Source organism: Artemia sp. Qi Xiang Cuo, chromosome 5 (assembly GCF_049724085.1).
Source record: "Artemia sp. Qi Xiang Cuo chromosome 5, ASM4972408v1, whole genome shotgun sequence".
Classification (NCBI taxonomy): domain Eukaryota; kingdom Metazoa; phylum Arthropoda; class Branchiopoda; order Anostraca; family Artemiidae; genus Artemia; species Artemia sp. Qi Xiang Cuo.
This window is the reverse complement of record NC_142798.1, coordinates 45,968,947-45,996,353: the sequence shown is the minus strand read 5'-3', so window position 1 is coordinate 45,996,353 and position 27,407 is coordinate 45,968,947. Positions and strand designations below refer to the sequence as shown.

Sequence of the window (27,407 nt, the reverse complement as noted above, 5' to 3'; positions counted from 1 at the left end):
TTTCAGAAGTAAAATCAGCTAATTACTTTGCTATTCTTGTCAACGAGACAAAAGACGTTCCTATAAAAGAACAATTAACGATCCTACTCAGGTGCATATCAAATGAAAAAGTAGTGGAGCGACCAATGGGCTGCTATCACATGCACAAATTAGACGCCGAGAGCTTATCCACCTCGATTTGTGAAACTATAGAAAAGCTTGGTGTAGATTCGATGCTGTGTATTGCCCAATGTTATGATGGCGCATCCGTTATGACTGGGGAATTTAACGGAATTCAAGCAAAGTTTAGGGAGAAGGTGCCTCATGCAGTTTATGTACACTGTCACACCCACAGATTAAACTTGGTTTTTACTGACTGCCTAAAAAATATCAGCGATCTTTCTGAATTTTCTCTGTGGTGTAAAGACTTTACGCATTTATATCATGCAGCAATACTCGTCACGAGCTATTTGTGGAATCCCAGCGTATTAGCGGGCAAAAAGTCTTGGAGCTAGAGAGGACCGTCCAGACTCGCTGGTTTTACGCAGTCCGCTCTATTTCGAAGGTGAAGGCCAGATTTTATTGTATTGTTGCTGTGCTTGCCGCAGTCTCTGATAGTTCCAACGGCGAGGCAGAGTGTGAAGCAGAAGGACTACTGGACAAAATCAACTCTGCCTCTTTTGTTTCAACTTTACACATAATGGAAAAAGTATTAGTCATTGTAGATTGTTTATCAGAGCAACTTCAATTCGGAAGTTTGTTGATTTATAAGGCACTTGTACTGATTTCTGGGACATATGAGACACTCCAAAAGCTGAGAAATGATAACGAATGGAACAACTTGAGCAAAAACATATCCGAATTCTTGGCTTTACACGATATCCAGGAACCTAAATCTCCACAATCTAAAACCAGTGCTCAAAGCAATAGAATTCAAGCTATTTCTTTTCGTTTCAGATGCTTCCTTTTAAACTCAATCACCGGTAAACGCCTTATAAGTCAGCTAGTTAAAACAGACTCCGGTAAACTTCAGTGCTTCGAGGCAATAGATCGTTTCACGAGTGAGATGGACCAATGTTTCATGCAGAATATGCCTCTGCTCGACGCTTTATCTGCCTTCGACCAATCAAGTTCCAATTTTCTCGAACTTTCGAAAGTGGAAAGAGTTATTACACAGCCAGTAATGAACGATTCTTCTCGGCATTAGGGCGTGTGAAAGACTATCTGCGATCGACGATGGGAAACGACAGACTCAGTGATCTCATGATAATGGCCGTTGAAAAAGAGGAGGTAAAGAAACTGGATTTGGATAGATTAGTCGACGATTTTGCCAAGCAGCGACCTAGCCGCTACCCCCTGTTTTAGGTATGTTTGCTAAATGTTGTTCTTTTTTTTGCATCTTAATTTTAAAAAAAAATCAAAAAAAAATCCTTGCCCCCCCCCCCTACATTTTCGTGAATTGTGGCCACTGAGTACTATACAACCTAACTTTATATTAAATTTCTTGATATTGATACTTCAAGAGTGATATATGTATATTTATTATTTTTTTGATTTTAAGTTATTTGTTCATTGAGTAAATAACATGCAAATACACTGGTAACCTATTTTCATTATAACCTTTTGTAAGATTATTATCGTTATTATAACTAGAATTATTAGAGTTTACACGAAAACAAAGTAACTCTTATATATGGGATTAATTTATGCTGTAGTTACATATTTCTATTATGGATGACTACCCAGTATTGACCTTGTAGGGTTATTACACTAAGTCGTAGGGTATTTACCTCAATGCTTAGTGTATGGTTTTAATGTTGCGTAAGATATACGCTATCTCATTAATATTGATTCACTTATTATTATTATTTTTGAGAAGGAAAAATTTTGAAAATAGAGATTATGGTGTCATTTAGTGAACTTATAATTTAGGATGTTATTTTGATAATTTTATTTGTATACATGATTCTTCCCATAGTCATCTGCGTTCAATTTCAATATTGACGTATGTTTCGGTAGTACTTTGCGTGTTTCTGACAACGTTAGCATAGTATTAAGTCGATGAACTTCCCATGATGACACATTTTTACTGAGGAACTTTAATTCAAACACTATGTTATTTTCATTATTCTTATCTGTGTCTAAACGCATCAAATAAAACAACAGATCGTTCGGAAGGTCTAGGTTTTTTCAACATATTCGATATATCTTTCTTTTGTATATTTTTCACGATTTACTTTGCGACACCGTTCAGCTAAGGAAAGCGGATTATTTATGACTTTTACTACTCTAAAAATTAATTGTATGTGTGATGCATTGCAACATTTTTTTTCACTTACAATAATAAAAAATCCAGGGAATACTTTGGATCCAAAATTTTCATCTTCTTTAAATAAGTTTAATGTAATTTTCTTTATGTAATTTTCATTATAATCTCGCGCGGTAACTCCCAATGTGTTGAATTTTATTTCAGGGTTTATGCTATCAAAGTTCCAGCAGTTTTTATACAACATTTTATGGAAATTTCCTCCATTTAGTAGGTTATACCCTCGATCTATTAATAGTGTAAGGAATCTAAGGGGTAAAAAGCGAAAATGGCCATTACTACAATTTAGCCCCTTTCGGTATCGATTATCGCCTTTCGATTGGGTTTTCATTCTGTCGTCATGATATATATTTGAAAGAGATCAGTTTATAATTACACACTTTTATACTGGTAATTGTTGTTTTTAATAGTATCAATCTTTGTTAGAGCGTGGGTTGATTTTTCATAGAAATTCCGAGGACGAGCACGCCCTCAAAAAACCAAACGTTGCCTGAGGGCGAGCTCCCCCCAGACTTCCCACGATACGTGGTCCATCTATTTAATTTCGATGACACAACTTAATAAGGAGTGGGGACTGGTTTCCGTGGATCATTATGTAGAAATATAAGTTGAATTTCATGTAGGATTTTAGGAACTGTCTCCCCAACCAACTGAACAAAACACATTTGGTGGGTGAGACGGAACACAAACTTCCCACGATATAGAATCCATCATTTAATTTCGATGCCCGATTTATTTTGGATCGTTATATTGATTGTGTAACATATTTCTGTAGCTGGAGTATTCGGGGAGAGACTCTCGTAAATCACTGTTGTTGAGGTATCGTTGTTTCTCGTGAGGGAGCTAAGATCCACCACCCTCCGGGTAGCTCCCGATAAGTACGCGCAAGCTTCCGTAGCAATAGTATTTTTGTAGTTGTATAATTTTTATTCATACGCAACAAGTTTCTAAATTATTATTCCTTCATGACACCAAACTATTAAAAATTTCTTAATTCTGTATTGACTATGAATATTTCCATCTGTCAGGTTTTTTAACCGTTCTACCCGATTGTGTCGTTACTTTTTCCTCAGGTTCTTGCGGTTTTTTATTTTTAGGTTTTGCCAGCGATATAAGATCAAACTTTTGTATTGTTTTTCAAAAATTCTTGCCCTTTTCATTTTGTTTCTTTCATGTGCTTGGCCGCTGAGGCTGGTTTTGATTTCCTTATTTCTTTAACTGCTGTCTGGTCTGATTCACCATCAGACTCTTCGGAACTGATTTCCGATGAGTCCGGATTAGAACTTTTAGAAGTGGCACTTTGCGTTCTTGAGGCATCACCTGCCCTTCCTTCGTAAATTTCTACTCCTCTGGAAGTAAAAGGTTTAGTCTCCAAATCCTCGCTTTGAGTTTTCAACTCGGGAGACTTGAAAGATTCTTGAGAACTCTGAGAGGAATCAAGAGTTTTTGCAGGGTTCCTCCATTGTTTAAATGCTATGTCTTCAGGGGGATGAGGCATTTTTTGCACTAGTGTTTCCCTCCACGAAGACCATTCTTAAGGCTTAACCTTGGTTATGGTTATGTCGTAATACTGTCCTTGCTGCGCATCCTTGGGAGTTTGATTCCTAGGCAGTGCAATTTGTCTCGTATTTATGGGGAAATTTACTAAATTCATATCTTCTCATATTTTTGCTTCAACTGAATCTTTGGGAGGAGTTTTCTTTACAGTAATACCCGGAGTTTCTACAACTCTGTTCAATTCCTCCTGGAGCGACAGGTGACTCTCTATTGGGGTTGCTGGGGAAACCATATCGTCTGGAAATCTTTTAGGGGGACAAGGGGTCGAAATTCGATCAGGAAAAAATTGGGTTTTTGGAGATAGGGTATAATCTAATTCTCCTGAACTTTCCGGTGATGAACTTTTTGGACGTTTTGGCGGTTTTGTTCTTACTGGTATTAGGGAATTTCTTTTGGGAACAACTAGGTTTTTCATAGCTAAAAATTCTGCAAAGTTTTCCTCATTACTATCATTTTCAAAATAATGTTGCTTGAAATTAAACGGTTTTAACTCAGCTAACCTTGATTTAGGGGGTTCGTCTTCTGCGTCTGACGAATCGGTAGACGACGGTCGCGATACCCATCTTTCCGGGAATTTGGCTCTTTTTATTCGGCTAACATGTGCCTTATAAGTTCTTCCATTATCGGGGTTCACCATTTTAAAAGTAAAATCGTTATCGTACTTTTTAATTATTCTATACGGTCCAGAATATTTATTGGAAAGTTTTTTGCCTTCCGCCTTTGCCTCATTTTTTAGGTAAACGCAATCTCCTATCTTAAAATCTATTTTTCCCTTAACTTTGGCTTGGTTTCTTAACTCTTGGCTTATTTTACATTTTTTCAACTCTTGCCTAACTATCTTATAAATTTTCCTCATTCTATTTATGAACTCTTGTTTGTAATCCTCCCTGTTATTATAATATTGTCGGGACTCAAAAATATCATCATACGGTATTCGGAAGTCGCGACCAAATAACAAATAAAAAGGATTTTCTTTTGTTGTCTCTGAATAAGTAGTATTTATTATGTTGGTCAAATAAGGTAAGAATTGATTCCAGTCATTCCTGTTGTTTTTTTGTATAAATACTTAATACATTCGAAAATATTTTATGCCTATTTTCTATTTTACCATTAGCTTGTGGATGATAAGGAGATTTCACCAATTTCTCTATGTTAACAAAACTCAATAAATCTTTTGTTACCTTAGAAACAAAATTACTTCCATTATCGCTTATAACCATGTTAGAAATGCCAAATTTTAAAAATAATTTCGCTAATGCCTTACTCGTAGCGTACGCGCCTTGATTTTTTAATGCTTTAGCAAAAGTGAATCTAGATAACTGATCTATAACTGAAAGAATACAAGTATGGCCCCTGTTGGAAACAGGTAGGCCTCCACTGGTTCCAAATAAATCAAATGAAACAATATCAAAGGGGAACCTTGCTACCGGGACTCTTCCCATTGGGGGGTTAGGATAAGCTTTGGGATTTTTTCTTAAGTTACATGCTTCGCATTTATTTAAAAAGTCTTTAAGTTTTGTTAATTCCTACAGCACATAAGAATATTGTTTTAATTTATGAAAGGTTTTAGTTATCCCTAAATGTCCACCTATATCTGAATGAAAATATTCATAGGCAGGTATTATTAAGTTTTGGAGCAATACAGGTATTATCGAGGTTTGGTTTCTATTTGCCTCGGCTGTCACAATTCTGCATAAGATTTCTTCGCCAAGATTGTAATAAAAATTATCTATTTCTTTTCTAAGAGTTTTGAATTTATCTGGTAACACGTCATCGTTCACGAAATAATTAATAAGTGCTAGACACATTTCATCTTTATTTTGATTTCTTTTAATATTTTCCAAGGATAAGATATAATAGTTATTCTTATTTTCTTTTACTCTATCTTTATCTTTGTTTTTCTTATACTCGCGTTTACTCTTAGAATTGATAGTATTAATTTCGTCCTGCTCGGCTTCCGATGGCGTTTTGGGCTTCTCGGCTTAAGAAAGTATCTCATCAGAAATATTTTCTGGGAGTATACTCAAGAAATCACAAGCTCTATTTTTTTACCTTTTAAGTATTCAAATTTGTAATCTAGGTCTTGAATTTTCATAATCCATCTAGCTAGAATTCCAGTGGGCTTTTTAAAAGTGGCCAAGTACTGCAGGCTTTTGTGGTCTGAACGTAGTTTAAGTTTTCGACCAATTAAATAATGTCTAAATTTATCCAAATGGTAGATTATAGATAATAATTCTAGGTGCGTGGCAAAATAACTCCTCTCGGCTTTTGATAAAGTTTTGCTCGAATAGCACATAACTCTTTCTATTTTTTTCTGACTAGGCGATCCCTCTAGAGGATTAGGGTTTTCTACCGGGACTATTTGGGATAGGATAACACCAATGCCCTTTGAACTGGCATCAGTTGTAACTACGAATTGTCTATTTTCAAAATCCGGCAACGATACTATTCGTTCAGAAGTGAGTGCCTTTTTGAGACGATCTAGGGATGTTTAAGCTTCCTGGGACCAAGTAATATCTTGTGAACTATTGTTTTGGTTGTTTCCTTTAGTTAATTCGGTTAGGGGTTTCACAATTTGGGCTTAGTTGTGGACGAATTTTCTAAAGTAACTAGTAAGGCCTAAAATTCCTCTTAATTCCTTCATAGTTAGAGGGGGTTTGAGGTTTTCAACACATTTTATTTTGTCTGGGTCTGGGGATATCTCTCCTTGTGTCACCACTACTTCTAAAAATTTAATTTTGGGTTGAAATAAGTTTACTTTTTCTGGCCAGCATTTTAGATTACCTTCTCTGAATTTCTCAAACACTTTAGTTAGTGTTGCTAAATGTTGTTCAGCATTTTCTCCTACACATATGACATCATCAACAAAATGAATTATATTCTTTAATCTTCTTAATAGGTGTAACAAGGGTTTACATAGCGCGCTTGAACTTATCTTAAGTCCAAAGGGTATTCTTAAGTATTTATATGAACCGCATTCATTTGTAGAAAACGCAGTTTTATAGACATCTTTTTCAGCTATTTTTACTTCATGATAGCCCTGGAAAAGATCTAATGAAGTAAAAATTTTGTTTTTACTTGAAATAAGAGTCAAGAATTTCGTCTATTCTTGGCAGGAGAAATTTCTCAGTGACTACTTGTTTGTTAAGGGCTCTATAATCTACTACAAGTCTTTGGTGACCATTCTTTTTTGGGACTAAGATCAAGGGTGCTGAATACGGACTTATACTGGGGCGTATGATATTATTTTTTTCTAACTCGTGAATTTTATTTTTCAACCACTCTTTATAATTGTACGGTATACGATATGGTTGTTTCGCGACAGGATTAACGGTCGTTAGAATTCAGTGTTCATAGAACGGTGTTAGTCCTATGTTGTCTTTAGATGCGGAAAACACATCTTTGAAATTCCATAGCAATTCACATAATTTTTTCTTGAGTTCCAAGTCAGTAATATGATTCATATTAAATTTGTTTAAAAATTGCGATTTAGTTAGAGGATATTTGTTATTTGAGGTATTAATGCTGTTAACTCGGTTTCTTTTGCAATTTTTCCACTTATTTAAATCAATCTCCAAGATAGCTTGGATCCGAACTAGACATATTCCCTTTTTTATCGTAATTGTCTCATTTTCATGAGTCTTAGTTACCCAAATAAAACCTTCTCCTTTTTCGTAAGATATAATCTGTTGTTCGTATAACCGGTTTTCAGGAATTCCATCCGACAGGATCACAAACCATATTTCGGATTTGTTGCTCACTCGTTCGATCATTTGTGATATTTCAATTTTTAGCATCGCTTTGGGAGGGACTTTTGTTTTCTGAGTTGCGAACCCTTTATATTTTTCTTACTCTTCATTGTCTTTTAAGTTTAGGCTGGAATTATATCTCTTCATGGCTTCCGCCAGTAACGTTGGTTGCGCATGAACCGCGTTGGGTTTTACTACTTTTTTCCATAATTTCACTATTTCCTTGATTTCGTTCGACCTATATCGTCACATATCTCCTATTTTTATTTGAGCCGATTCAATCTATTTATTATTTAAATTTTATTCACTTCTCCGATGTCTCCCAGAATAAGGAAGCAAATTTCTGATTATGCCATGTCCTCTTTGTAGTGAGAAATCAGGTTCAAAAGATTGTGACATTATATCACCAGAATTCTATTTACTGTTAAAATTTCTTCCTAACCTCTGTTACAATCTATTTGAGTAAGGGAAGAGGTGTTTGCCGGGTACACAAGCCTTTCTTTCGCTACGTCTAATAATACCTTATTCGACCTTAAAAATTTTTGCCTATAATGGCTTCATACGGAAAATTGTTGCATATCATAAGATTTGTCGGAAAAATTATATTATCCTATTTCACATCTAGCCGAATTGAACCTTTTGCATCCATTTTATACCCTGTTACACTAGTTAAATTGGGATTATTAAAAATCTTCCGTTGCTTAACTTGCAGAGATAACCTATTGAATACACAGGAGTTTACTATATTAACCGTTACGCCAGAGTTAAATAATACCTTAAAGTAAACATTTTTGCCACACAGAGTCATTAAATATGGGTAACGTATTATTACTATCACTAAAAAACAGTACTAATATTGGGTCAGACCTATAAAAAATTCTGGCCCCCTTCTGGGTCCAATTTATTCTTCTGAGGGGCCTGACACGCTTCCCTGCGGGTTTATTTCGTATGTTGGCGCCTGAAACAGAGATTCAGATATGCCCATGGAATCTCTAGCTAACTGATTGACAGTTGTTTGTCGATTCTGCGCTGTATCATTTCGATGATTTGGATTTCTTGCGAAAGTATACCTTGTATCGTATACCATGGCTCCTGGCTATTTCAAAAAATTAGCATTTTCTCTCGGCAAGTTTTCGGTCTCTCTACCAAATCTCGGAGGATTTACTATTCTGGCGCTATATTGGTTTTGTCCAGTATTTGGGTTTTGGAATTGCTAATTATTTTGTCTGTTGGGGGGAGGGTTATACAAATTTTGTTGCTACTCATTGTGAGCTATTGGTAGCCGTGGAGGATTACACCTACATTCTCCTGCACCACTAGTATTAAAATTGGTTCTCCCGAACAAATGGTTGCAATAATTTGGTGTAGTCCCGACGGCATTCCCTGGTGCCGTTATGGCTCTGATCCTAGAACGGCATTCTCTCGCGATATGCCCAATATGATTACAAGTATAGCATCTTATTATTGTAGGATTGTTTCCATAATTGATTGGTTTAATGGGCTGAAAACGTACTATTTTCTGCCTAGTGGGTTTTTGTGTTCTATTTCTTTGTGACACTGGGGCATTATCCCTTGAAAAGAAATTGGGAGAAGCCTGACCTTCAAGGGAGGCTAGCCTCGCGGTCGATTTGCCTATGCTATTTATTTTTGTTTTACTGTAGTTCGCCACAATCATGTCAATTTTGATCATTCGTCCGACCTCCTGAACTGCAAGATCTAACGTTTGAATATTTTTGGATATTACCATTCTATATAATTTTGGGGGAAGCCCTTGCAAAAAGGTATGTAGTATGATTTTTTCATACAATTCACCTGAACCTTTTCCAAATTTTGCTTCTACTGAAATTCGTAGATTATGTAAATATTCTATCACATTCTGTGTAGGGTCAAAGCATACTTTTCCGTGTTTTAATTTATGTGTTGAACTAGTCTCAATAAATCTTTCTCCAAACGCTGTTAGTAATTTGTCCACCGTGTTTATTGGGAGGCTGTTATTGTCCCCTATAGTATTTTCAATTTGCTTTAAGAATGTTAGGGCTTGGCATCTCAATCTTTGGAGAAGCATACTTAATAATGTTTTTAGTTATCTCAACAAATTGACCAATTGCATATCAAATTCGTCGACGTCTGATTGTCTATCATATTGGGGGATAGATTTTGTTATTTCTACATTTTTCGCGACCAATTTTTGCGCCATTAATAGTTCACTTAATTCTTCTGACATCTTTGATTTTTTTTAATAATTAAACCAACTTTACAAAATTACGAAATTACTTAACCTATTCAGGGGGGAACTACTATCTTCTATGAGATATTCTAACAGGGTTTCCCTATTATAGCTTAGTGGTTATAGGCCTAAACATTTTTTCTTACAAGTCTGTATCTATCCACTGATTTAAATTTAAATTAAGAAGTTTGTAGTATAACTAGTGCGCATGTTTTCCTCCAAGTTTTACGACCGCGCCACTTGTGCCATTATCCTATCGACCACGCCACCTGTGCCACTGGGGTTTTAGTGGTGCTAACTGTGCCACTGGGGTTTTATGGTTGTGTTGCTAAGTTGACACAAACTTGTGCCGCTAAAGACTGCGCCCCTTACACCGCTTATAACCACCTTGTGCCGATTATCTTTTAGGCTTGGGCCGCTTAGCGCTAGGGATGTACTCGTGCCGTCTATGGCTAACTTGCGCCGCTTATGACCACGCCACTTTTACTGGGGGGAAAATTGAATGGGTATAATGGGGGGTAGAAAATGACCGCGCCACTGCCTATGGGAGAAAATAAAATAGATTAAGTAATAGGTTAGAATTGCCTTGTGGGGAATTAATTAGGCTGGGGTGCCGTCAGTCAAGGAGCGTAATCATATTTCATGTGGTCATCAAATTCCATGGGAGCGCTACCTATGGAGTACAATTGAACTAGTTAGCCACTATGATGCGAGATGCAGGCATATAATAAAATGGAAAAGTAATAGGTTTAATAGGACTTACATTTGGGGTTTACAGCAATGTACGTATATAAGCAAAACTTCAATTCAACCGTACTGACAGTCGGAATGATAATATCATAATAGCTCATAGAATTGTGGCGCAATAATAATGACAAAATGACCAATGAATAATCCAATGAATAATGACCCGAAAAATACTTTTTCATCACTATATAACACGAGTCTTGATTCTGTGCCCTAAGAGCTATTTCACGATTGACCCAACTCCTATTGGAGGCCCCCTACCTTATCATTATGCTGACACAATAAGATCATTATGTTGACTGACTGTCCAATAATTTATTTTGCAATATTTTGATCATTAAACCTTCACATTCCTAGGATAACTTTAAACTTTGTATAAGACAAATGTCGCGTGATTTTTTGTCAAGTATTTTCGCGAAATTCAAAACCATCTTCTTTGATTAGTACCGTCATTCGATCCACGGCTTTTTCCGCATTTCACATCTGACGGTCCGTAAAACACAACGTTTGGAATGCTGCGAAGCATTACAAAGTACTCTGGAATTGATCAAGCTCTTATGCGAATATAATCATATTTTTTACTTGGTACTTCAAAGGGATATTTGGCTGAGAATAAAATGCGGTTTTTCTTTTGTTGATTAGGAATTTAGACTCAAGTTTGAAACGGGATTTAAACTCAATTAGGGGGAGTTTAATTTATATCGGAAGTATTTTTAGAAGGAACCAATTTTATTTTTATATTTTAAATAAATATCACATATTACTTACGGTACATTTGTTCGCTCCCCCTCTATAAACAGACAGCTATTTTGTAATATTCTCTTCTACCTCCAGGTGTTGTTTGACCTCTCTTATTGGTGGATTGATCTTTGAATTTGTTTTATTTATTTTTGCTTGGCAGAACTGCACAAAATCAAAATGCACCATCGCTGGCGGGGGGGGGGGGGAGGTATCGACAGATGCCCAATCCAAGGGGTGTCGCGCCATGGATCCTCCCTGGGTCATTGGGACAATTGACGAATATTGCCTATCCCAGCATTTTTTCGTGTTTAAACTTGAAGAGTTCCAAAGAGGGCATATAAGGGCATATGAGGGCATATAAGGGCATATAAGTACAGTGAGGAGTCGTACAGTATCTGGTCTTTCCTAGATGCAATTTTGTACTACGGGTTATGTACTGCCTACTAGCTTGACTTAACTTCTTCTCCTGTTCATTAGACAGTTGAACATGGGGGACGGATTGTCGGAGATGTACAACACCTCCGAGTCCCACTTACGTTCAACATTAAGCTACTCTGATCGACTTCTCAGTTTAGTAGATTTCCTAAAAACCAAAATTTAGACCGCTGGCATTTTTGGTCAAGGTGCTAAGAACCTTCAAAGGTGCAAAGGTTGGGGCCTGAACTATGAACTGTGAAGCCTGCTAGTGTCTGGACTGTAAAAATAAGTCTTTGAATATTGGCACCTGTATTTAAAACTCCAAGTAGGTCTCAATGCTTCCGACTTTCTAATCACCTCCCAGGGAAGCTACCGCAAAGACACTTGTTTTGAAGCATAATTTCTCAACTTTTTAGGCAAGATCTAAGCGATATCATAAGAGAAATAAACCTTTAAAGGGGTCTTACGAAGTATCTAAATCCAGATTAAATGACAAGAATCTACAATATGTGCGCATCGTTATGACATTTTATCGTTAAAGAGATTCAGGATTCTGCCCTTTTTCTCTTAGAAACTAATCCGGTATGTGTAACGATGCAACTGGACTCTTAAAAAACGGATATGTCAGAATATACATGCAACGATTGGTACCTTTATGTTGGAAGTTCAAAATTTAGTTTGAAAGATTCCCTCTTACACAGCGACAATATACAAGTATATAAGTTATGGGTGACTTTTCGATTTATTGATATAATGGTATATTGATATTTTTTACTTTCGTCGCTCGATATTGATATTTAGGATCTGTTGTTTTACTCCAATACACTCTCGGTTTTGCCAAGTTCAATTACTAAAATCATAATTGAAGAGTATATTGAATCCATGTATATTTTGTAAGCTTCGAAAAATTTAAAATCATACAATAAAAACTGATTTTGGTTATATAGTTTACGGAAGTGGTCGATGGTTGCCTCTCAAAATTTTGATTGGATGTGTTTGAGGAAATGATGGGCCTGGAAAGCGTGTTAGTTGCCTTCCATTCACTTTCGACTATTAAAAAGGGCACAAGCCACTCCAATTTCCAATTGAATGAGCCATTTTCGAAGTTTCTGCGACAACTTCTTCTATACGAAGTGCCCTGCTCTAAAGGAAAAAAATAATAAATAATACATTGTGCCAACATCGTTCTTATATGCCCTCAGGGCATAACTTAAAAGCCTTGCCCCGAGGGTTGTGGGGGAGTGTCCTCCTCAAAAACATAACTTCTATCTGGAAATCAACAACGCTGAACAAAATGGCTATCTAAAATTTTGATTAGATGTGTTTTGGGAAAAGGTGTATTATATTCTATTGATTATTGATATGGACCCATGACTTTTTTTTAAGTTCACCATCTGCCTCATATATTGTAGTTTCCCCTACTGTCAACCGAAAAATTCGGTGCTTTCCCGGTTTTCCCGGTGCTTTTGAATTGAAGTTATCAAGTATTTTGCAGTAGGTTGCATAGGTTGCATCAAGACATGCGAAAAGTGACCACCACAGGGACAGTGCAGTTTCGTGGACGAAGTTCAAAGCTATTCAAGCCAAGGAAATTCAACCCATCGCATCTGTTCGCATCTTGTAAGAACGATATTGGCACAATGTATTAATTATTATTTTTTTTCCTTTAGAGCAGGGCACTTCGTATAGAAGAAGTTGTCGTAGAAACTTCGAAAAGGGCTCATTCAATTGGAAATTGGAGTGGTGAGAGAGGGGGGTTAGTTGCCCTCAAATCACTTTCGACTATTAAAAAGGGCACTAGACCTTTGAATTTTCAATCGAATGAGCCCTTTTTCAAATTTCTACGACAAAGATTTCAATGAAAACTTATATGCCCCCAGGGCATAACTTATAACCCTTGCTCTGAAGACTTCATGGCTATCTCAAAATTTTGATTGGATGTGTTTGGGGAAATGGTGGGCGTGGAAGGGGTGTTAGCTGCCTTCGAATTACTTTGGACTATTAAAGGGCACTAGCCATTTTAATTTCTAACCAAATGAGCCCTTTTTGAAGTTTTTACGACAACGCGCTCTATAAAAACCTTATATGTACCCAGGGCATAACTTACAACCCTTGCCCTGAGGGCTGTGAGGGGGTTGTCATCCTCAAAGATCTAATTTACAGAACTTAAAACTACGTTGAATAAAATATCTATCTCAAAATTCTTATTGGATGTGTTTGGGGAAAAGATGGGCGTGAGAGAGGGGTTAGTTGCCCTCCAATCACTTTCGACTATTAAAAAGGGCTCTAGCCCTTTGAATTTCCAACCGAATGAAACTTTTTTGAAGTTTCTACGACAACGCTTTCTATAAAAACCTTATATGCCCCCAGGGTATAACTTACAACCATTGCCCTGAAGGCTGTGGGGGGAGTGTCCTCCTCAAAAATATAATTTCTATCTGGAAATCAACTACGCTGAACAAAATGGTTATCTCAAATTTTGATTGGATGTGTTTGGGGAAATGGTGTGCGTGGAAGGGGTGTTAGTTGCCTTCCATTCACTTTCGACTATTAAAAAGGGCACAAGCCAATCCAATTTCCAATTGAATGAGCCCTTTTCGAAGTTTCTACGACAAATTCTTCTATACGAAGTGCCCTGGTCAAATGGAAAAAAACAATAAATAATACATTGTGCCAACATCGTTCTTACATGCCCTCTGGGCATAACATAAAACCCTTGCCCTGAGGGTTGTTGGGGAGTGACCTCCTCAAAAACATATTTTCTATGTGGAAATCAGCTACGCTGAAAAAAATTGATATCTCAAAATTTTGATGGGATGTGTTTTGGGGAATGATGGGCGTGGGGGGGGGCCTGCCTATGATAAGACACTTGGAAAAAACAAGTTTTTTCCAAGTGAAAATAAGGAATAACATTAAAATTTAAAACGAACATAAATTATTACGTATATCTTTTAAAGATTTTTTCTTTCATTCATTTGAGAATTGCTCAACTTGTGACTTTAATTTTCATAAAGTAGTTTCGACCTCATTGGCCGTTTTGTTACTATGCCTCACAAAATTAGTTCCACAAATATTTTGTTACGTGGGATAATCTTTCCATGGAGAAACTTTTCATGGGGGAAGGGAGCACTCCCCAGGTCCCCCTCCATTTTCCATGGAGGGGGAGCTGGGTTTCCCGACATTATATAAAAAAACGATCAGCAATTAAATTTTTTAACTTAAAGTAAGAAGCAACATTAAAACTTAGCAGGAACAGAAAATATTACGTATATGAGATGGTTTGCCTCTCCTCAATAGCTCGCTCTTACGCTAAAGTTTCTTTTTTAACCTTTATAAAAGGTTATTATTCTGATTAAACAGCCTTTGTAATTCAGGAGTCATTCTTAAATAACTGGAAAAAAAAATAAACTTAGGTTATTATAAGGTTATTATTAATTATGAAAAAGTAAAATTAATATGCAAATTTCGTTTTAATTATTCATGTATGGTGAGCCCAAATTCAAATCCTGTATTAATTGAAAAGTTTTTTTTACTGAAAGTACCGAGCGACATTAAAACTTAAAATAAACAGAAATTATGTCGTATATGAAAGGGGCTGTCCCCTCCTCAACGCCCCCCTCTTTATGCTAATTTTTTTTTATTGTTTTATAAAGTAGAGTTGTGAGAAAAAGTTAAACTTTAGTGTAAAGAGCGGGGCGTTGAGGAGGGGACACCCCCATTCATATACGGAATAATGTATGTTCGTTTTCATTTTTAGTGTCGCTCCTTACTTTCATTTAAAAAAACTTTCTTTTTATTTAATATATAAATGAAGCCAAAACGAAGAGATATTAGAACAAAACATTAATTTGAAGTTAAAACTAACAGAAACTACCACAAACAGGAGTAGCGCTATAGTGAAGACAAAATGCATTTTACACGTTTTCACTTTTATGAAGTTAATAAATCTCAGATTACTGGGACCTTCAGGAATAAATATGAATTCATATACTGTCGATCTACATTCATTACTACTTTTCAATAATCTTGGTTACTATGTTGGTCTTCTTTTTTTCTATTGATGTTATGACAAATAAAAACGTACAACTCGAAATAAAAACTGTTTTGAGTCAAGTGAAAATAAAGTTCTGGTCTTTAGAAGGCTTAGGGGCTGTTACCCCTACTCCTGTTTTTGGTAGTTTGTGTTGATTTTAATTGTTACTTGGTTATTTATTACATTTTCTATTTTTATTTGTTTCATTTAATTATTGATAGTATTTTATGTTCGTTTTAAGCTTGAATTACTGTTTTATTATTATTTGACGAATTTATTTCTGCTTGTCTTTGGATTAATATAGCTCCTTACTTTTCTTTGAAAACTTCTGTAGATTTTTTTTTTAATTAATCAAAACGAAAGCATCCGATATCACAACATTATACTATTAAGAATACAAATTATAGGAAATATGAGATATATTGCCACAATTTTATTTCTTTATAATGAGTTAAATTACAAATTCTAAAGATTATCATTTAAATATTTTACGAGAAGTGCTTTGTATGTCTCCCATTGATGTTTTTCCATCCCGGCAGCCCTAAAGATGACGTTTATCCTCTTTCAATATTCCAAGCGGTAGATTAATTTGTAATTTGGCTCATCAAAATTGATACACTAAAGAGGACGTTTATATTGAACCATAGATTTCACAAAGAGAGCCATCAAACAGTTCCTAGTAACGAACTGTACTGAGGAGCGACGCGAATCAATAGCACCAGACACTCTAAAAAATGGAACTTTGATATCAATAGATATATTAAAAGAATCGACTTATTATGTTAAATTCAAGTACATAATATTCATTAAGTTTAGTGCTACTCATCAAAGGTACGACCCTGAGAAAATGTGCCTGATTAAAAAAAAAGGGGGGAACACCCACTAAAATTTAATGAACCTTAATAAAAATCACACCATCAGATTCAGCATATCCGAGAACCCTACTGTAGAGGTTTCAAGCTCCTATCTACAAAATGTGGAAGTTTGTATTTAGACGGGGGGAAGGGGATATCCTAGCGTTGTTTCAAAAACGATCAGGAATTAAACAGAAATACAAGTTTTTTCAACTGAAAGTAAGAAGCAACATTAAAACGAACAGAAACTATTCTGTATATTAGAGGGTCTCCCCCCCCCCTCAATGACCCAATGTTTACGCTAAAGTTTGAATTTTTGTCACAACTCTTGAAATATAAGGGCCGTTTATTTATTAGAATAAGTAGCTTCTTAAAGTAGTAAAAAACTTTAGCGTAAAGGGTGGAGTATTGAGGAGGTGGCAGCCCCTTTAATATACAGAATAATTTCTATTCGTTTTACGTTTTAATTTTACTCCTTACTTTCAGTTGAAAAAATCTTTTTTTTTATTTAATCAAAAGAAAAAAATGGAATATTTGGTCTCGGTTTCCAACTTTCCAGCTTTTTTCTCTAATTCATGTTACCATCTACTTTTTCTAATGTAATAGATGCCGCTGTTATTCTTATATAATTTCTCAAAAGAGAAAAATTCTTAGCTAATAAAATAAACTAGGCAATAAGTGTTTGGATAGGCTATTGTGTGATTTAAAGGTGAAAAGATTTCTGTAAAAGTAAGAATAAAAAATTAAAGGGCTAAGAGAAGTACTAAACATGAAGTTGAGGATAGCTAGGTTAATCTAAGACCAGTTTTGTGTAGCTGATTTAATGTTATGCAATTATTCTTAGGCTAGCCTAGGTCTATTAGGCTCCTTCTTGGGCCTAGACCTGCAGTACCCTATAAATTTTAGTCTAATATGTAAAATAGGCCCGTAGGCTAAGGTTCATTATAGACCAGAAATCAGGTAGAAAAAATACAAAACAATAGGTCTATAGTAGGCTATAGCCTACTGCATAAACAGGCCTAAGCTTTTTCCAGCTGACCACATCTAGATAAAAGGAAATAGGCCTGGTAGGCTAAGGTTCATTATAGACCAGAAATCAGGTAGAAAAAATACAAAACTATATAGTCTACTGCATAAACAGCCCTAAGCTTTTTCAAGCTGACCACATCTAGCCAAAAAGAAACATGGTCATAAAATAATAACTAGCACCATTATATTTGTTACTTCATATTCTTTTCAAATATCATGGTTGCCATTGCACCTTCCCCTCTGATGGTCCCAGTTAAAGCCCTAGGGTAGGCCTAATCAAAAAACTAAAAGAAAACACTAAAACAATCAATTCTCCCCTCACCCCAGGATTTAAATGGAATTATGCCACCAGTGCTGTCCATGCAACAAATTCAAGGTATAAATTTACAACCACTCAGTCATAAAGAGAAATGTTAAGAAAACATTTCTTACTTCATAACATGCATAATAATCCTAGTCAACATATTATCCAGGGAGAGTACCTTTATCCTCACTATTTTCCTTGTTTCTCCAGTCTTTCAAACAAATTTTCAATATTTATGTCAATTCTCCAAGTCTTTAAAATTTTGGGTAAGGTTTGTATTAACAGACTATTCAGGTAGCTCAGAAATGAACTTACCACCATAGTCAGAATTCCATCCTGAATCCATATTTAACATGGATTTGTGTTGGAAATGAACTTTACTCCCACTGCTATATATACCAATTCAGGGTATATATTTGCATATTAGGGGGGGGGGAAGGAGGGAAGTAAAGTTCAAACTCACCTCTATAGTCAAAATTGTATCCTGAATCCAAATTTAGCATTTATTTGCATCAGAAATGATTTTTACCTCCACCTCCCTTATGTGCAAATACATACTCTGAATTGGAATATAGGCTACCCTGAATTGATATATATAGGGGGTAAAGTTTATATCCAGTGGAAATGCATGTTAAATTTGGATTCAGGGTGCAATTCTGACTATAGTGGTAAGTTTATTTCTTAGCTACCTGAATAATCGGCTAATATAAACCTTATCCAAAATTGTTTATAAAACAAACACCCAAGAGCTATCTAGCTAACTTACCATAAATTTATCAATATTAGCCTATTTGTATCTTTTTGGTAGATGACAGTAAGGCTGTACCCAGAGGGGAGGTTAGGGGGGTTTGAACCCCTCCTGAAATGTTTTTTTGACTTGTAAAAACATAACAAAAATAGGTAGGCTATAAACAAACTTTGTATGTTTTTTTATTTTTTTTGTGAACCCCCCCCCCCCATAAAACAAAATAAATCTTTGAGTATAACCCCCTCCAAAAAAAATCCTGGGTACAGCCTTGGATGACAGTGATGGTGTTTAAATTTCATATATAGAATATTTGAGAATGGATAAATGAAGTCAAATCTGTTTATTTTTCACAATTTTGTTAAAAAGAAAATTCTACAACAGTGAAAGAAGTGATGATAAAGTGCGCCCCCTGGAAAATATGTTAATTAGGATTATTTTGCATATTATGAAGTCAAAATTGTTTTTTGAACATGTCTCCTTATGACCTGGAGTGGTTGTAAACTTAAAGCAAATACAATTTCCCTTGTTGTTGAAGGTAGGGCTGTAACTTTCTCTAACTAATTTAGTGTTTTCAACAAAGGTCATTTCTATGGTGTACTTTTGTTTTGCTGTGATGTTATTTTTGAGGAGTTTTAGGCTGCAAATTTGTTTTCAAAATAACATTTACTATTAAGATTCATGAAAAGAGTAATTACCATTTCTAAATCAGTGACAAGCAGCAATTTTTTTCTCATGAGACAGTTTTTTTTTTTTTTTTTTTTTTTTTTTTTTTTTTTTTGAAACACATTTTAAACTTTTGGTTACAATGGAATGTTTTGCATCTCTTTAGGGGGTTCAAAATTAAATTGACCCTTGAAGCAGTTGTTGAATTCAGAAAGAGCATAAAAAGGCATCAAGTGATGTATTGACTTTCATCTTAGCCAAACTAAGTGAAGATGTATATATTTACTGGTTGAGAATGCAGTAAGCCCATTTATCAAAGAAGATATGGTGCTTCATGGGATGATAAACAATAAAGAACTATAGCCTACCATTTTGGACTATATTTGGGACCATCTGCAAAGTAGGGTACATTGTAAGAATAATATTTAATACAAGCATAAAATAAGGAGTCTATGTGTACTACTTTCAATTTTTAAGCGTGTTTCTTATAACTTTAGCCTTAGTAGTAGCAGTAGCATGTACACAGGACCTTTTGTTTAGTCCAAAATACCCCTCAACACATCCTGAAAGTTTCAACTTAATGCTCTGTGTTCCTTGGATATTGCTAATACACCCTGTTTAAACTTGAATGTACACAATGTGTTTGGATTTAGTTCACTGAAATTTTCACCTTAATACCCTTAGGCTTAGAAGTAGCGGTAGTAGTAGTAGCAGTAACAGAAGTAGTAGTAATAGCAGTAGCAGAAGTAGTAGTAATAGCAGTAGTAGAAGTAACAGCAGCAGTGGCATTAGTAGCAGTAATAGCACTAGTAGTAGTAGTGGAAGCTGCAGTAGTAATAGTATGCATGCAGTGCCTTTGGTTACTTCAACATGCCCTGAAAGTTTCAACTTAATGCCCTAAGATGATCCTGAGATATTGCTGATATGCCTTTCTGACAAACTGCATGCACATGATTTTTATTTAAACCAACATTCCTTTTAAGTTCCACCCTTATAATCTTAGCCTTAATAGTAGCAGTAATAGTAATATTATGCTCATAGTGCCATTTGGTCTTCAGTAATCTTTTTACTCATTTTGTGCAAAGGTGGCTCAATTACCTCTCAGATTTTGATTTTAGATGCTTAATGTTGTTTTTACTCTGGTTTTTGTTAGCTGAGGTTATTCCTGTTGTATGATATGGTTGCTTCTTTTATCTCCAAGGCTTTTTCACACTAATGAGAGTGGGGTTTCATCAACTTCCTACATGTGAACATTTTTGGTGATGTTCTTCAGAGTAATATTTTTTATTGGATTTTTGTGACTAAATAAGTGAGAAAAAAAAACACCAATGGACCCACATTGATGGTGAAAGCAGACAATTGAAGTGTCATTGAGGAGTGCCATTTTAGGAGCTATGGCTTAGCATCCCTCTGAGACTAAACTGGATTAGTGTGCAGTTGGTCAGTGTCCTAGAGGCATTGTACTTAAATTCCGCTTTTTGGCAGAAAGCACCTTGTCTAGTGAGTTTCTTTGTCTGCCAGGCAAGGTTTTTTTCTCAGATTTACCAACCTTTAAAGTAAGCATTTTTCCTTTCAGAACAGTGACCTCTTTTAACCTTGGAAAATTATTACCTTTGCTGAATAAAACTTTCAGGAATTAGTACAAGTCCTTGTTAACCCTAAAATTAACAGTACTATGTATAAACTTCAAGTAATCGATTTACTGCCCAAATTAGAGCCTGATAAGCAGGTTTTAGGTTTCTACTTTCACTCCATACCTACTGGTGATGCGTCATCAAAGATCTTGTCATAATATTTCAAAAAAAAAAAAATCAGTTCAAGTCCTGGGAGCCCCTAATTAAAAGTGAGGATCCTTGCTGCCTTTATTTCCTCTTCATCCTTTAAATTGGAAGATATGGCTTTTAGGTGTATTTTCATTTTTTTTAAATGAATCATTTCCCTTTTTTCAGGATGTCTGCCATTAAGGTTCCCCAGCTCTTGACAGGTTCTTTTGGTATGTTTTTTTCTTTTCTTTTTTCTTCTTTTTACAGTGTAATATTAAATATACAAAAATAGAGTGATTAAACTTAACTGCAAATAAAATATATACTTTCATTTTGGTCATAGCAAATTACAAAAGTTATGCTCTGTTTCTCAAGTGGCAGGTATAAAGGATTAGTATGCCCTAACTAGACATTTTCACAAAACATCTGTGCGATAAAGCCTGTATGAAAATTTTTATCTGCAATATAACAGCTGAGACAAAGGCAAATATGTAAAAAGTGCTGGTGTGGGAGAATGGATTTTGTAGCCCCCCTAAGCACTTTTAAAAGCGAAGGTGCCCTTAAATCCCACCAAAATAAATTATGGCGGTTGTTTGATGGCTTTAAATGAATGAGGGAGGTTCTAAGTCTAAACATGTCTGCACTATGTGAAATATCACTTAATTTTTTTTGTAGCATCTTTTGCTGCTTACGTTATACAATTTGGTGAGGCGGCTCTTATCTCTATTATGAAGTAATTAATCAAGATGTTATGCTGTCGTTGTTTATTTAAGTACAATTTTGTTAGAATTTATTATCCTTTAAAAAAAGGCTAAATTGTATCTGACTCCTGGGTCCCTTTATCTGTCATGATCCTCCAGCTCTAGCACTGACCAAAGACCAATAGAAAATGGTAGTTCCAGGTCCTCAATAGTGACTGCTTAGCTTACAATCTGTTTTTAAGTGTCTATTTCCTATAGTTCAAATTATGGTAAAAATAAGTTCCTCTTGAATTTAGAATATAAACCACTAAGTTTTGTGTTTCAAAGTTTTAGTGAGATCTAAGTTTTAAAGTTTTGCTGTCGAGACTTGGCTTCACTGTTTTTTAGGTTAATTTTTGTGCTTTTACCACGCCTTAAGGCGGATTTGAGCATCAGTTGCAGAAATCATAAATACCCAATGAAGATGTGACATGAAGAAATTATTTAAAAGTATTTGCCTGGATAATAGATGGCATTATTTTTCAGTTATCTTGAACACTCAATTATCCTTAACATCAAGTGCGGTGGTCTTTCCGTTATTAAAAACGACGAAATATATAAAGAACACTCCTTTTTTCTCGTTAGCGGGATTTTGACATGTGGCTTCAGCATGCGACTTGATCAATAGTAGAATTTGCACAGCTCTGTCGGTAGCTATGTCGGCGGTAGCGACTATAAGCTATGTAGCATACTAAACTGGTATCGATCACCGAAATTTGGTAGTATAGTGGAAATAGGAAATTGAGTCCCTTAAGTCCCTGCCCATTTAGGTCTATCTATTTAATATATCTATGGTGTTGATGTTAATCTGTCGATTTCCATGAAAATGGAGCTAGTATTTTCATTAGAATGATAGCTGTAATTCTTCACCGAACATTTTTGTTTGCTAAAAATAATCCTTGATAATGATAATATACAATGATTTTGTGTGGATTTGGAGCTTGGGCCTTCATTCGATTCCGATGATATTCTTTGGAACAAAATTAAAGGTACTTAGTTTGTGTTTGCTGAGCTTTCTATGAAAGCTCGAAAGTCATCTTCCGAACGTGTTTCAAGTATCTTTTGAATGAGGGATTGGCGGAATGTAAAAATTAAAGATTAAAAGGTGGCTTTCATAATTTAACAAAAATAGCACCTTGATCAAAATTAGTGTAGGTATTAGAAAAAGTTTTTTGGTAGATCTAAAGGATGGCGAAGTTACCAGACAGTTGAGAACAGCTGCGTAAAATGTAAGAACAGGTTTTATATATTAAGGGAATGTCAGGTTATAGTAACTTTGAGTTATTTGGGACAATAAGATGGGACGGGATGTGTCGTCGGTAGTTCGTTCTCTTACGATCCCATATGCTCAAACAAATTTAAAGTTTGACGGAGGAAGTATTTGGTTGGGGATATTTTATTCTGGATGGTTTGGAAAACTTTTTGAATATAGCACAAAAAATTAAGGGAACCTATAATGTTTAATATACTATGCAAAAATAAAAATATTTCTGCTTAAAAATGCACTTGAGGAAGGAATGTGTACAATAAGTCAACAATCCCTAGTGAACCTCTACAGTCAGTTGGAAATAATTCAGGTTCTGGAGTGCCTGTTGAAGGACATAAATATTCTCTAACTCCTTTGGTGATATCTAGATGATGTAGCTCCCCGCAGAAAAACTACGAAGGCAACATTTTTTTGACAGGTTTAAAGCTGTATGCCCATAAATTCTTGGAAGTGTAATTTTAGAGCCTATTGAAAGTATCTCATGACGTCTTCAAGCTATGAAATTTTTTGCCTTGAAGTTTTTCGTTGGAGTTTTACAAGTGTTTCTGGGTAACCAGTAAACCAGTGAATTTACCTGTGTTATCTGTGCAACACTGTGCAACACACTTTCAATTTGTTTATATGATTTCAGTTCTTAAAACTTAAATTCAGTTTAATATAAAAATGCCTATTTAATTCGAACTAGTAATGTGTAATGTTGTGAAACTTTGTGCGGAATGAAGGCTGTTACTAAAAACTGAATCGATTTGTGCTGTATTTTTAACTAACCGTTCGATCTAAGGACAAAGTTCATTTCTGTTCACAATTTTGTCCTATAATTGCAAGAACACCTTCTCATAACAGCTCAAAATAAGAAAGTGAACGTATTTAGATGGATTTGACTCCCTGTCACATCGAAAAAAAAAATTAGAAAATTCAAAATACTCCAGTTACAGTGGAATTTTGTTTGAACTTGAGACTAGGAGTATATGAGTGAGAATTTGGTTCATGAGCATAAAAAAAAGAAAATAACAATTGGGTCTCAGTACTTTCACAAATACGTTATATTCGCTTCATATAGTCCTTTTGTTTGATTCTGAAATCCTAATGATAGTTACTCAGTAACCTAGTTTAATCAAAAATCTATTATGCTTAATCTAGGGTTCTTGCTTAATGTTACATAATTAAAATCTCCTTTAATTCCATCCTGACAAAAATGTTTTATGACTACTGCAAGGTTCTGAAGGATTATACAAATTTAAGATCTAAAATCTTGTTTGTGTTATTGTATTATTTCATTTGAAACTGAAACGCTGAATTGATTTGTGTTTTTTTTTTATTAATATTTTCAAATTAAAAATTCTGCTTTGGTCTTCAAGGGCTTTTCTTTGTGATGACATGCTCTCCCTCCTATAATTTGGACATTTAGTTTAACCTTTACTCAGGCATTCGTTTAAGTAACAGTTCTTAGTTTATTTTACTGTACAACAAAGGAGAAAAGTAGCTATTGTTACATATATAATTAACTTCTTCATTTTGACTTGTTTGTATTTGCCAAAAAATAAATATTTAATTTTTTTTGTATTTTTGAGGGAGCTTTAGCAGAACGTGTTGGCACCGTTGCTCTGTATGTTGTTGTGGAATTTGGTTCCATTTTTTTTTTTTTTTTTTTTTATTTATTTATTTTTTTTTTATTTTTTTTTTTTACAGGCACTACCTCCTTGAGATGCTGTGTAGTCCCGTTTCGAACAAATACGACTGAAGCCAAACAAGAAGCCCCAGCCAGAGTAAGTCTGATAATGGGTTATAGTCGAGTAACGGAATAAGATTGTTCGTTTGGCATATCGGCTTGTCTGTAGTTGCGTTTATGATAGACACCATTAGGCTGTTACTACTGACTTCAGTGGCCCGTAAAACTAATTTCGGGGAGACGATAAGTATTTTTTAAAATGCTTCATTTTGGGCTGAAGTAAACTCCCTGGCTGTTCTAGCAATGACAAGTAAATACCTAAACTAGATCAAGGAGGCACACTTGTGCCTCTATAAAGAGGCGACCCACCACAATGTTAAGCGATTTCAGGTCCTAGAGGTCGCAGAGAGACGGCGGTGATTGCATTTGTAGCCCAAACTCAAACTAAGAAACGTGCAAAAGTTTCATCCTCTTCCAACTTTATCTTCATGGGGTAAACTGGGCCGGAAGTTTCGAACCTCCCACCACAGCCCCCCTTTAACATTGTCCTATTGGGCTGAAATTTAGAGGTTAAGCTTTCCTAGGGCCCGGGAGCTTATCCTCGAAATCTCAGCCCAATCCGATCACTCCTTCCCTGTTTTCAAAAAACCAAATATAGCCACTTAAAGTTCATTTCTCTTTTTTTCTTGTTAGCCACGCCTACAGGCCACAGTTGGCAACTGATCCGGGTGAATGAGGACTCATTCGAAGCAGAATTCGACCTGTTAGGGCCTTTTGATATTTTCAGACCGAAAAAATAATCCCCCGAATTGACATTTACGAAAAACCTCGTTTTCCTATAATAGCCCATGTTAATTTTTCCCACCACAACCCCCCTTTAACGTTGTCTGATCGGGCTGAAATTTAGAGAATAAGCTTTCCTGGAGCCTGGGAGCTTATCCTCGAAAATTTCAGCTCAATATGATCACTCCTTCCCTGTTTTCCAAAAACCAAATATCAAGTTTTGTGGGGAATTGCTTGCGTCAAAAATAGATTCCCGTTACTAAAAAACAATTACAATTGTGTCTCTTTAGTCCAGCGGTCGAGACCTCTGACTGTCAGGTGGAAAACCCGGGTTCGATTCACCGTCAGAGGAAATTTTTTATATACTGAATTTAAACTTTAAAAAAGAAACTCAGTTTATTTTTTAAATTATTTGAAAAAAATTACATTTTCTAAAGAGTTAAAGAGGCTGAGTTACAAGGTCGACCCTTTAAACGTACAGGGATTAGGAGGCACAGTTGGGGGGCTGTTAAAGAGGCTGAGTCACAAGTTATAAACTGTACAAAAACGTGCAAAAATTATTTGAAAAAAACTACGTTTTCTAAAGAGTTAAAGAGGCTGAGTTACAAGGTCGAACCTTAAAACGTACAGGGATTAGGAGGCACAGTTGGGGGGCTGCCGCCCCCAAAACCCCTCGCTTTCGCAGCCTTTAAATAAAAAAAAAAAGTTTTTTTAAACTGAAAGTAAGGAGCGACATTAAATCTTAAAACGAACAGAAATTATTCCGTATATGAAAGGGGCTGTGCCCTCCTCAACGCCTCGCTCTTTACGCTAAAGTTTTTACTGTTTAAAAAAAAGAGTTGTGAGAAAGTCAAACTTTAGCGTAAAGAGCGAGGCGTTTAGGAGGGCACAGCCCCTTTCATATACGGAATAATTTCTGTTTGTTTTAAGATTTAATGTCGCTCCTTACTTTCAGTTTTAAAAAACTTTTTTTTTATTTAAAGGCTGCGAATACGGGGAATTTGGGGGGCGATCGCCCCCCAACTGTGCCTCCTAGTCCCTGTACGTTTTAAGGTTCGACCTTGTAACTCAGCCTCTTTAACTCTTTAGAAAACGTAGTTTTTTTTCAAATAATAAGTATTTAAGGGGAGACATTGATTATCAGAATCATCTGCTCTGTAAGCTCAGAAAGCGGGATCGAACCACATTTTTTGGTCTGCTTACTGTTTTGTATAGGGTCAGTTAGAGAGCACATACTACTATCGTTCGATAATTCCTTTGGAAAACATTTACTAATTCTTCCTCAGCTTTTCGAAGCGCCCTTGTTCCAGTGCCATACTTGACCACTGTCATACGATGGTTTCAAATATTTCTAATCTTTGTTCATAAATTCTTCGTATTTTTCCAATCTTCTTTCAACACAAAAAAAAACCTGTGCATTGGCTTTTCAATTTTCTGCATCTTCACTACATATACCATCTTTACTACTCGGGTAAATGAAACTATTCACTTGATCGATTTTCTAGTTACTTAAAATCAACTTTTCATCCTTATTTATAGTCTAAGCGATGTAGTCTCCTCAACATCAATTTTCAAACCTACTCTCACACCCTGAGCTATCAACATCTCCAAAATCCACTCACATCCCTATTATTTTTGTCCAGGATCCCCAAATTACCTACATAATCTAAGTGTAGGACAGTTTTATCTTCCAACTAGATACCATGTTCTCCTATTATCTCATGTGTTTTTTTTGGACAAATTCCGTAAAAATAACTCATATAAACTGGTATAAGACACAACCCTACTTAACTCTTGACTCGGGAATCCTG

The 27,407-nt window shown here is 35.6% G+C and overlaps 1 protein-coding gene across 2 annotated transcripts in view; it reads left to right on the top strand.

Moving 5' to 3' along the window:
* Window positions 1–17,248: 17,248 nt before the first annotated feature.
* The window catches only part of ND-51 (NADH dehydrogenase (ubiquinone) 51 kDa subunit), a 76,849-nt gene continuing 66,690 nt past the window's right edge, over window positions 17,249–27,407 (top strand). The window contains exons 1-3 of one of the 2 annotated variants that reach the window (XM_089089645.1): window positions 17,249–17,339; window positions 21,324–21,367; window positions 24,834–24,910. In XM_089089645.1, coding sequence (XP_088945771.1) covers window positions 21,325–21,367; window positions 24,834–24,910 — 120 coding nt within the window. In that variant the 5' untranslated portion in view covers window positions 17,249–17,339; window position 21,324. Of the gene's footprint in view, window positions 17,360–21,323; window positions 21,368–24,833; window positions 24,911–27,407 lie in introns of both variants that reach the window. The other variant, XM_089089646.1, reaches the window with a different exon arrangement.